Here is a 12,565-nt window from a genome sequence, read left to right as displayed (position 1 = left end):
TCTTTAAATTGCTCAGGTGGTTATTCGGTGAAACTACAGTTATTGACCTCAAATGTTGGGTTTTCAGATGTTTATAAAAATCAAACTAAAAATTGTCAACAAGAACTGGTATTTTGATTTCTACCCACTACCCTTCTATTGCTTCACCTCAAAAAATTTGACCGTCTTAGCAGAGAGAACACGGCAAAAATGTTGATAAAAACCAAAAATGGTATGCTGATGACGGTAGCGTCGTCGGTAAGTTAAAAGATATCAGGGCACTCTTCGACAAGCTCACTCGGCTTGTCCCAAGTACGGATATCTTGTCAATCCTCTGAAGTGTCAATTGATAATTAAGCCAGGAGGCAAGCGCCAAGCGTCAACTGAGTTTGCAGGCACAAATGTGGAAAGCACGCAGGGTGCTCGAGTCCTGGGATCAGTTATCGGTAGCTCTGAGGCCAGTAAAAATTTCCTGAAAGATGCAAAAATTAAAAACAAAAAGTTTGGACAGACTTGGTCAATTTGCTCTCACCTCTCCCCAGAATGCCTATGCATGTTTGACGAAGGGGGTTCAACAGAAGTTGAGCTTCCTCTCGCGTAATACACCCTCCATGGACGGGGTTCTGAACAAGGTGGAGGAGGCTTGTCCGAGTCATATCGAACATTGTCGGCAAAGAAATAATCCAAGAGGAAAGAGAACTTTTTTCTCTCCCTCTCAGAATGGGTGGGCTTAACATCGCCCTCCCAAAAGACCTTCATAAAAATCTTGATGAGCAATCAATTGAACTCTGAAGTCCATTGGCGTCATTCAATAATGATTCATTCGAAATTCAACAATGTGAATTAGAACAAACCAAGAGCAGTCTCAGACAGAAAGCAGACATGCAACGTGAACTCATCTCGAAAAAATCCAGAATCGAAAACAATCAACCAGAAATGAAGTATACCATCCAGCTGGCCTCAGAGAAAGGAGCATCTAGCTGGCTTAACGCGCTTTCGTTATCAAAACATGGTTTTGACCTCACGATGACTGAGTTCCGTGATGGAATAGCACTTCGCTACACCTGGGAAGCGAAGAACACGCCAGCTATATGCCGATGTTGGAAAGAATTTAGCTCACCCATGCCCTACATTGCGCCAAAGGCGGGTACACGCACATACGACACAACGAAATCAGAGACGTGTTTGCAAACATCATGGATGATGTTTGCCACGATGTCCAGGTAGAGGCAAAACTTCAGTCGCTCGATGGAGAAATTTTCTCGAGTAATTCCACCACTACTGATGATGACGCTCGACTGGACATCAAGGCAAACACTCTGTGGGGCTCTCGCTTTAATCGCACTTTCTTCGATGTGAAGATTTTCAACCCTCACGCGAAGAGCCGCCCTAAGACCATAAAAGATGCATACAAATATCACGAGAGCATCAAGCGAAATCAGTACGAATAGAGAATCCGCGAAAACGAACACAGCAGTTTCAACGCACTGGTTTTTGCTTGCTCGGGCGGTGCTGTGCCATCAGCATTGCGCGTTACGAAACAACTCGCAACCAAGATCAGCGAAAAATGCGGAGAGCCGTACGCCGACACTATAAGCTACATCCGAACGAAAATCAGCTTCGCACTTCTGAGGAGCTGTGTTCTCTGCTTGAGGGGATATCGCGCCCTCAATCAGCACCGTCGTGGAGGAGGGAAAGCTGCAATGATTGTTTGGCAGCTTAACTTTATTCCTTTGCTTATTCCTTGATACCCTATTTATATTTTAATCCTTCCTTACCAGTTCCCTCTATGTGTGCTATATATACAGGTGCTTTCCTCTCCACTTGTTAGTTATTTTTGTGACTGGGCCGTCTTTACACTGTCTGGAGGAGAACAGCTTGGAGTGCAGCATCCGGCTAAGTGCTACTCATCATCTCTTATGTTCCGATCTACATCCATCGTTGCCGGATGGTGTACACGCCCCCTTTTTTTTAAAAAATAACCAAAAAAAAATCAATAATCAAAAGTTTTTGGGAAAACAAGTTAAAGTTCTTTTCGTTTCAGCTTAAATTTCTTTGGTGCCTTGAGTAGTGATCTGTTGTAATACTTAGCGAAGGTATTAATCACTGAGGGGATAAAATTAGTTTTCTTTTGTTCAATCTTTTGTTGACCTCCAACTTTTTGCAGTGTATTTTTGAAAGACGGTCTTAGGATTAGGATTTTTCAATAATTGAAACATTTCGGGGAAAAATTTTTGAACGAACAAATTTCTTGGTAAAACGTTAAATTTGAATATGAAATTTTTGGTGCATCAAATGTTCCGAATTAGATGCTAGTGTGCTAACACTAATCTTTGATAGGGGAAGGGATAAGATTCGGCCAAAATTATTCGTCTTATGCTTAATTCTAGATGAATACCCTAATTTTTTTGCTGAAAAACAGTTTAGAAATATCTCCATTTTTGACAAAAAAAATCAAAACTGGCAAACCAACGGCAAAGAGCCACCGTTGTCGCGCTCGACTCACATTGCGATTGGAACAGAAAAGAGCTAAATTGACAGAAATTGTTTCTAATTTCCAGCAAAAAGTGTCCGAAATTGGTGTGCAGTTTCAGTTAGAAACTAAATTAAAATGTAAATCATCTTCTATACTAAAGGCTATAACGCTTAATGAATTAATGGCCGATTTTTATAGATTATCCCTTTTGATTTTGCTCTTTTGACATTGACGGCATTCAATACATTGCGTAATAGCGTGACAGAATTTAATATCCATTTAGTTGAAACAGTGAGTGAGGGTCGCGAGTCAAGCGTAAAAATCGTGACTTAAGTAAAATAAAAAGGTGATCAAGAGGTAAAGCGAATTATAGAAAGGAGAGCGCCGAAATAATAGCCGGTGCAAGGTTGACGGCGGATATAAAAAATACAAGCAAACATAAAAATTCAATAAACTTCATATAAAGAAAGCAATAACAATGATTTGAAAAGATTATTTTCCTTATTTCAAGCAATGTCACCAACAGATGAGACCTGTCAATAATGATACTGATATAAGACAAATTGTACAAAAAAAATCAATAAAATTTCTCAAAAACATTTGTGTCGAAGTCATAAAAACCATTACCTCAAATAATTGAATTAACTACGACAATCTCCATTAAACTCTTATGGTACCTGTTCCTAAAGAGATTAAATGATCAAAAAGCTGCACAAACACTCTTAAAACTCAAAAATTGACAGAATTTTTGAACCAAATAGCCATGCACTCAAACCAAAAATTAGGTTTATTTATGCTTCATACGCAATCAATTAGATATGTCATTATTGATACTCAGTCAGACCACACAAGAAATACCAATGAAAAGAAAAAAAATCATTCATTACTATTTTATGACAACAAATAGTGTCAAAATCCTAAAAATGATTAGCTGCCCGTTGATCAATTCAAGCAATTTATCCCGTTGCTTTTGATTTTGCTCTTTTGACATTGACTGTATTCAGACATTCGGTAATTAAATGAGAGACATAATTTAAAATCCATTCAGCTGAAACAGTGAGTGAGGTAAATCACGAGTCAAGCGAGAAAATCGTGACTTATGTAAAACGAGAAACGTGATCGAAAGGCGAAGCGAATTTAAAAAGAGCAGACAAGTCCGGAATTACAATCCAAATAATTCAATCAACTAATGGCCTGTACAGCAACATTTTTACAGCAACATCAATCACTGACAGTCAACAAAGCCAATGACCCACATTATATACTTGAAAATGAAAAAACAAAATTTCCCTTTCCAAGACTAAGAGTTTCATGATCACTAAAGATAGCAACACTTTATGAACACATCAACACTACACATCTTTAGAAGAACTGAACAATACAACAATTGTGGTATTCAATGACAGAAAAGTTAAAAAGAAGCACCGAACTGAGGAAACTGGCAAGAATCAAAATATCTTTAGAAGTCATAGGCGTCAAAGTAGTTAAGAACCTAGTAACTACAAACCAAAATCCTTAATCTAAAAGTTGGTTGGAGGCTATTAATTGGCTGAAAAGACACCAAACCATAAGCTCAATAAGAACTGTTATGATCGAGGAGACTCAGCCAAAGAGCAAGAAGGAATACAGGTCTACAAAACCAAACTTTAGTATTTGAACACAAAAAGCCAAAAAAATAAAATATTTTCTATGAACGAAAACTAATAAATAAATTCACTGATTCCTTTTTAGCAACCGATGAAAGCTGTCATTAATGAGACCGAATGATAAGACATTAAAAATACACAGAATTTCCAAAAATGTCAAACAGGATAACTTTTGAGAACAAATAGTATAAAAGTAAAAGAACGCAGTAGCAACGGTGTGAAAACCTTGCCGGTCTGAAAAACTAGCCGAAGAAACCTATTATTAATGATCCTGAGCGATAATGCAACAAAGCGGAAAAAAACTCGCAAAACTTCAAAATTCTTGAAAACAATTAGTGTCTAAATCATAGAAAACACCAGCTTTGATCTAAGACAACTAGACCGATCATAAAATCCTATTAACGAACTACAACACCTTTTCCTAAAGAGATTAAGGGATAAAACAAACACTCGCAAAAATTCATTCAAAACTTTGGAGAACCACAAGCCATGAACGCGAATCTATACTAAGTTTTATTTATAACTCAATAGCAACCAATGAGACCTGTCATTAATGGCTGTAACTCAAGAGACAACCACAATAACAAGCGGCAAAAATCAAACATTCACTAATAGTTCTTGCTAACAAACAGTGTCAAAGTAATAAGGATTAGCTTCCCGATGAGGAATTCAAGCAATTGCAAATAGGCGCAATTAGAACATATATGTACCATAAAAACAAAAACTCAATTAAAAACATACCCGACATATTGCCGGAAAATACCGCCGTTGATTCCCATAACTCTATTGGGATAGAAAGAAAAAAATATCAACAAAAATTGATTTTTGTATAAAAACATGTTTAAGTGCAATTTTTTTTTGATGTCATTTCGTAATTGAACATACTCCTGTCTCTCAGTGAGAGGCTACAGGGTTCAGTATCAATACCAATAAGCTTTATAGATAGTAACTAAAACTTATGAGAACAAAGTTCAAGTTCCGGGCATCTAAAAATGGGCTTTATGGGTTTATCCCGTTTCAATTTCGTTTTTAAATACTGACTCTGTTCATTTTGAAATGCTTTGCAGAGCAGCTGCTGTTTAAAAGGACTTTGAGCAGAATGACAGACTTTGAGCAGAATGACAGAAGAGTGAAACTAGCCCAGAGAAGTCAAAAAGATTTCACGCAAAATGTCGATAAAGCGGCAAAATGGGTAAAGTTCGACGAAGTAAAAAAAAAGTTCGACGAAGTAAAAAAACATAGCAGGACAAGTCCTGACGTACAATTCAAAGAATTTTCATTGACTAAACAAAAACTAGGCCTAGCAAGAGCTAATAATGGATTGGGAAAACCATTTAGAAAAAATCTGATCCAAAAAAATCGAAAAAACAGTAAAAATCAAAGTGAAATTGCCGCATGTGAACAAAAAACCACTAGCGAGAAAGCGAATTTTTGTTCAAACACCATTTTCTCACTCTACTTTAAAATTAGAGCGAAAAAATTTCACGCCGCAAAACCACTCGCTTTTTCGCTCCACTTCCTGTTTCAGCGTGACCAAAATCACTACTCCAATTTGACTTCAAAAATCGTGAAAATGTGTGAACAGATCTTAAAAAAAAAAGACAGCGCCCCAATACAATTCAAATTCTTTGAATTGTAAAAAAGGAGCGCAATAATAGCCGGCTGAGACGATGAGGGCGGCTATTAAACTTAACCGACTAAACGTCGGAAGAATTGCTCTCGAATGACTAGTTGTAGCTCTAATCAATTGCAGCCTGCTTCAGTCAGGGGGGCCTAAATGGGACTAAGAATATCAATAGTTGGTTTCAAATAACCACATTAGAGGTCATCATAAACAACTATTAAGATTTAAAATAAAAAATGACACTAATTTCGGCGCACTTTTCATTTGAATTTTAGTATTAAATTGCCGCCAATTGAGTTCAGCCGCTTAAAATTGTGATTGCGAGAGAAGTTCAGATCACGCAAAACGCAAAAAGTCAAGGGCGTAAAAGTTACTCGAAAAGTCAAAATTGTCAAGCGAAAATTTTACATAAAAAAAGACACACACTTCTACAGTTATTGCTATGAACTACGTTCAAGATCAATTAATCACAAATCTACTCGCTCCAAATCATGCCTCAAATCTACTCGCTCCCTTAACTCCTTCAGCGCGATTAAAATCACCACCCTAAATTGACTTCTCAGTGAAGTGAAGAAGCCGCAGGGTGAAAAAAATCTAACCAGAAGACTCCGGAATCCACTCGAAGGAACAATAACCTACACCCTAACTAAATACTTTATACATCGTCTAAAACAGTTCCTGATTACTCCCTGAACAGCCACGCGACACCCAAACGCACATAAAAACAAAACATGAGCAAGAAGTAAGAGCCATAAAAACATAAGAATCGAACTTTTTTAAAAAATATAAGCTGTCAGATCTTTATTAGTCTTCAAGCAGTAAAAATAACCCAAAAAAACAACCCTCCTTAAAAAATTGAACACAGAAAAACATTCTGAAATCCCGAGATACGGAAGAATTAGGAAAAAATCTCAAAAATGAAATCAAGCAAAAAAATTGTTAAACAGCCTAAATTTTGCAATTTAAAAAAAGTAAAATGATATTAACAAACTCAAAATGACACGAAAATTAACCTAACGCTAACTTCAACCAAAAAGACCCCAGACACTAAAACAAGAATAAAACGTAAAAAAATACTACTAAAAAGCGTCTAAAACAAAACCACAAAAATAGCTCAAAATTGCATGTTAAAATCAAATATTTATTTGTCATGCCCAATAATGCTCTCAAACACACAGTTGCATGTTAATATGGCTTCCAAAAAACCTTTTTACCCAAAAAAGTAAAGTAAAAACAAATTACTTAGGGAAAGCCGCACATAAATAATTTTGCAAAATTTTTTCACTACTTTTCTCTCTTTCTCTCAAATAACAAAAAACAAATCGAGTAACGTCAGAATAATTGCTCTCGAATAACTGACGAGGCAAGCAATTTAGATGTGGCAGAGGCTAGAGAAATTATTACGGTGCAAAGACTTCTGCAAGGCGAGCTGTTCGAACCGCACAACTCTCGGGTAAGATTCGAAGACATTAATCTCTACGCTACACGGCAGATCTGTATTATCTGTACAAACATCTTTTACAATCACTTTTTCAGGCAGAGATTTAAGAATCTCTAAGTCACTTAAGAATCTCTAAGTACAGAAATGGCATCCGAAATGTGACGTTTTGTAAACAAGTACAGAAAACAAATAATTTTCAAAAATTTCCAAAAATACTCTATAACTATAAGCAGCTGAATGCTACCAAAACTCGCAGGATGTATAAACTGGAATAATCAATATCTTAGTCATTTCAATGATTGGCCAGATGCGAAGATAGGACCTGAACTGAAAAGAATTAGCAATGTTTTGTAAAAGTAAAATTGAAAATACACTCACTATTCAATTGATTAATTTGCTAATTAATTGATCACTGCAGGATAACTAACCAGTTGAGTTAGGTCCTCAATTTCCACTACGGGTGCAGAATAGCTGCTGGGATAGAAGCCAGCATACTGTGCTCCAGTGCTCACGTTGTTTTGCTTGTTGTTCTCCGGACAATTGAGACGGCAGGCCTCTCGCTTAATCCACTGCTGAACAAACAAGCAAACAAACATAAACCAGCAGATAAATAGGATTAGCCACTACTGAAAGACCCCCTCTTTCTATACTTCAGCTAGCACTACTACCAACTCCTACTATGTTTAGATGCACACTTCCCATTTTGATACAACTGCTCTCCGGGGACATATTTTCACCATTTCCTTTCTCTCTTGAACTCCAGAGGTATATCGGGATTATTTATTAATCATACATCGCATAAACAACAACCATGTGCCACAAAAGCATCGCATAGTATGCATACTAGATCCACAATAGCTAGGAGGGTAGCTGCAATTGAGCATTTTTACTTTAGCTTATTGAGATAAGTCACATATTCAATGCCGATGCCGGAATCTAAATCCGGTAGATGCGTTTCCCACAGCTCTTGTCTAACGAAATCCGAACACATGCGGACACCAACCAAACACAGCTGACCGAAATCATAACTGCTCCCAAGATAGCAAAACGCACAGCAAAATTATTGAGAGAGTGAAATTGACAAGATTAGCAAGTAAAACGGCAGTGAAAAGTGAGAGCAAAAGCCTGAGCCTGGTCTGGTTATTTTACGTCGACTATTAGGGGGATCAAAATTACACCAGTCAAGTCTAGACCAGTTGAAGTCGACTAGTGTGTAGTACTACCCAAGGAAACAAAAAGCATCATTGCTGATAACCCATTTGCACTAACGTGGTAATCACTAGTTATGCTTCCAGCAATTGAGCTTGCGCTGCTCTTGTTTCGGGAGGTACCACTTTCAGCAATTGGACTGCTCGCCTTCTCTCTTAGAGTCCAGGCCCTCACCAGCTCTGATACTGTAGAAATATACACACTGGATAGATACCATATAGGATGTCTTTACATTTAAAACACATCAATGGAATTGATCCCAAGGACAATTCAGCAAGATTTATGGCCTCCTATACAGCTAATAATAAATTTTAGGTCAGATTTTTTTTCTTTTTCCACCAGTCCATCATTAAATTATGCTTGATAAACAGCGTATACGTGCTGCAAATTTTAGTAATCCCCGTGATAGTCAGCAAATAAAAAAAACAATCAAAATGGCCTTTAAGAAGGTTTTTTTTCGAAAACTCACCAGATTCTTCCTCGCTCTTGGCCTTGACAGTCGACAGCAGCCAATCGTCCAGGTCATCTTTCACAAACTAAATACGCAAACGTTTAATATTTCCAAGTCTAAGACGCGCCAAAAATAAACGACGATTACATGGAGCTCCAAAAATACGATGCTTCTCAATAGAAGTATTAAGATAGGGTACCAAAAACGTTGTCAAAGTTTTTATAGATGCATTAAGCCAATCGGATCATTTACCGGAACGACTAAGACGTACATACTGATCACGTTTATGACTACAACAATTTGATCATAATGTAGGTCTTATTGTTTATTTTACATACGGGCTCAAACTGATTCATGTTCTCAGATAATCAATTAATAAAGATCATATATGATTTCTTGGAAATCACATAAGAATCTTCCAAAAAAATTGAAGGCCAAAAAACTGCATAATTCATTTTCGAGAGAAATTGAACAATTTTCCTAGAAATACAAGGTCATATATGGTATACTCAACATTGACAGATGCCAAAAACTCAAAGGGCGTTTAATTTTAATTTATGGTATATGAAATGCACAATTGACTATTTTTGTGCAGTAAAAACATTAACTCTGGATTGAATACGCATATAGAAAATGATTCGAAAGTTAGATGCAAAAATCATTTTTTGCATTTTCCAATGAACAAGAATTTATAGTCATATACTGGTTTCAGAGAATATGAAAACGTAAGTCATATAGATAGACTTCTTTCATTTTGCACCCAATTTTGGAGAGAGTAATGCATTGTAGGGTGGTTTGGCGGATCACAAAGTGATGCCAGGGAATCAAATGAGTGCTGACTTATCGATAAAAATGAAAATAAAAATTCAAGGAAAAAAGATGTGATTCTCGGTATTCATACTAGGATCATACATGATTTCTTGGTAATCATAGAAAAATCATATATGATCTCTTTGGTTTAATATTAGGATCACACTAAAAAATCAAGAATGGACAGTAGGAAATTATACATGATCATTGTATGAAATCAAAGAAACTCCAACCCGGGGTGCTGTAGAATACACAGAAACGGAAATACGTTGATGAAGTCACCGACGCCGCTTTCAACTATGAAAAAAAATTAGTGATAATATGATATGACTCATTCAATTTCATATTGCAGAAGCGTTTTATAGGGGACTTTCATACATATGAGACTCATTATAAAAATATGCGAACTAATTTAAATTGAAGTTTTAAATTACAAAATTTATTTTGTTGAGTGAGGTACGTTACACATGATCACAACTTGACTTTGTAATCAGTTCTGTGTGAACAATGTAAAACGGAAAACAAAACGGAATAACAAACGGAAACATCTTGAAGTAGATAACTGGCCAAAGATGCCAAAATTCAATGAAGAAAGGAGACAATTTCTTGTCACTTCATAAGCACTCTGGAGCCAGCATAAAATGATTTCAAAAACGCAGAAGAGCAGTTACACTTTGTATTCTAAAAATTTGGAAGCTCAAACCTAAGCAAACCATTTTTATCACACATTGCACAACCGCTCAAATTCAAGAACCAAAAAAAGAATAACCACAAAACAGTACATGTGAATTCTGAAAAAATAAACAAAAACGCAAGCAATTATTTAGTAACCAGAAAAAATTATATTCCAAGTTAAATACAGTAACAAATTTCAAGAAAATTCAAAGGGACAAAAATTTCGAAAACGATTTAAGTCTCTCACAAACTTTATGGCACAAAGAATGATTTCAGTTGTTACCGAACTACATATGACACTAAAGCTACTGGAATTCCCCAAGACACATGGAACTGAAAAAGTATATGACAAATAAAAACTTCAATATATAAGGACATAAAGGGAAATCTTCCAACAGAAAACTCGAAAAAGAAACCTACGCCAAAAATTCAAAATACGCAAAAAATAGAAAAATATCAAGAAAACATGAAAATTCAAGAAAACAGGCTAAAAATATCATATTTTCAGCAGTTTATTAACATAGCTGGAAAAGTGCCAGAAAATAACTATCTCAGCTTCGTAGATCAGCAATCTCTAAAAGATAATGAAAAAACCAAAGATATCTCAATTTTTACAAGATGCTGAGATGTTGTTTTTTTGATAAAGAGTCTGTATAAACTATTACCTTTTCTATTAGTTGTCCTTAAATAACCTCCAATAGAAGTGACATACACAAATTGGATCATATCTTCCTTCAATTAGAGTAGGCAAAAGTTGTTTTGAAAGTCAGAAAAGTCATTTGACCGTGACCAAAAAACAATCGCATAAATGATATAACATAGCAGGACAAGTCCTGAAGTACAATCCAAAGAATTGAATGAAAAAAATTGGAACTATTGTATCTGACCAGCAGATCAATTGAACAATGCCAGCCAACAAACAAACATTCTGAAAACTTGAGGAACTAAAATATTCAAACAAATTAAACAAAATAATATTCCTTGCTAAAACTCTTGAAGCTTTTACTCAGAAGGCCAAATTTGATCCAATAAATATACCTTTTAACACAAGCCGAAGCCACAACAGCAATTGGCAATTTAAATAGCCATTTCAAGTTTCTTAAGGTTGCGATATTCATATCTTCGAAACCTTATTGTCTCTCGAATCGGAGCAGTAACAAATCTGCAAGACTTGAAAAAGTTTAACTATCCTAAAAGATTGATAAAATCAGCAGAGGACAAAAAATTTTCAAAAAATTAAAAGAATTTCGAAATGCATTGAAATGTTGCAGAATTCGTGTTAATAATATCTTCAGAACCGTTTCATTGTTTCCAAAAACTATTCAGTAACCCAAAATCAAGCCTTTTAAAAATTTCATTGGCCCATAAAGGTCGATAAAGAGCCAAAAGACATCACTCACGCAATTCAGTTGAAACTGCTTGAACGAATGAACAAAAAGCAGTTTTCAAGTTGTTGTAACGTCATATGGTCGTAACAAAAAACCAAGAGAAGGCCAAAAATAGCCCCGACTATCAATTTGCGGCTATTAAAAAAATTCATAAAAAAGAGTACCAATGAATACAAAATTCGTTAAGGAGCAAACGATTTTAGATTTCTTAAAAAACTCGAAATAAGAGACTATTTTGCCTTCAAAACCCATTATTGGGCTCACACAAAACATTGATATTAGGTAGAATTCACTAAAAACGTAGAAATCCAATGGTTGCAAGAATAATAGAAGGAGACGAGAAATTAAAAACATAGCAGGTAATTTTCGCATAAAAAATAGTCCAAACACCCTATTTTGTCTCTGGAATCTGTCCAGTAACTCATCTGCAAGAACTGAAAAATTTTCATTGACCCGTAAAAATTGATAAACTTTACAATGACAAATAATTTTAAAAATAGAAAATTGGAAATTTTAAAGAAATGTTGCAAAAATCGGTGATATTAATTTCTTCAGAACCTTTTCATGGTTTCCAGTAAACCCAATCAGTAACCCAAATTCAAGCCTACTGACGAAAAAACTTAAGACATTGAATCATTTTTGGCCCAAAAAACTCAAAATGCCTTTTTAAGTTTGAATTAAGGCCTTCCCAGCAGCTGCAACACAAGGCATTTGAAGGTTTACTAACGCCAGCTATGGGCCTCTAATGAAACTCAATGCCCAAAGAAGGTCACCAACAAAAAAAGAATGATCACAAATACAATCCTTAGTATTTGTACTGTAAAAAATGTTGCGCCACTAGTACAAAACATAGCCGGCAAATTATC

The 12,565-nt window shown here is 35.7% G+C and overlaps 1 protein-coding gene across 2 annotated transcripts in view; it reads right to left on the bottom strand.

The window, feature by feature from the left end:
* LOC142349771 (uncharacterized) overlaps window positions 1-12,565 on the bottom strand; it is a 40,393-nt gene that overhangs the window by 6,461 nt on the left and 21,367 nt on the right. The window contains exons 7-9 of one of the 2 annotated variants that reach the window (XM_075401533.1): window positions 8,845-8,911; window positions 8,436-8,560; window positions 7,595-7,735 (exon numbers count right to left, since the gene is read on the bottom strand). In XM_075401533.1, coding sequence (XP_075257648.1) covers window positions 7,595-7,735; window positions 8,436-8,560; window positions 8,845-8,911 — 333 coding nt within the window. Of the gene's footprint in view, window positions 1-7,594; window positions 7,739-8,435; window positions 8,561-8,844; window positions 8,912-12,565 lie in introns of both variants that reach the window. The other variant, XM_075401532.1, reaches the window with a different exon arrangement.

Source organism: Convolutriloba macropyga, chromosome 11 (genome assembly GCF_964194025.1).
Source record: "Convolutriloba macropyga chromosome 11, txConMacr16.3, whole genome shotgun sequence".
In the NCBI taxonomy this organism is placed as follows: Eukaryota; Metazoa; Xenacoelomorpha; order Acoela; family Convolutidae; genus Convolutriloba; species Convolutriloba macropyga.
The sequence above is the reverse complement of the archived record's forward strand: the minus strand, read 5'-3'. Positions and strand labels throughout refer to the sequence as shown.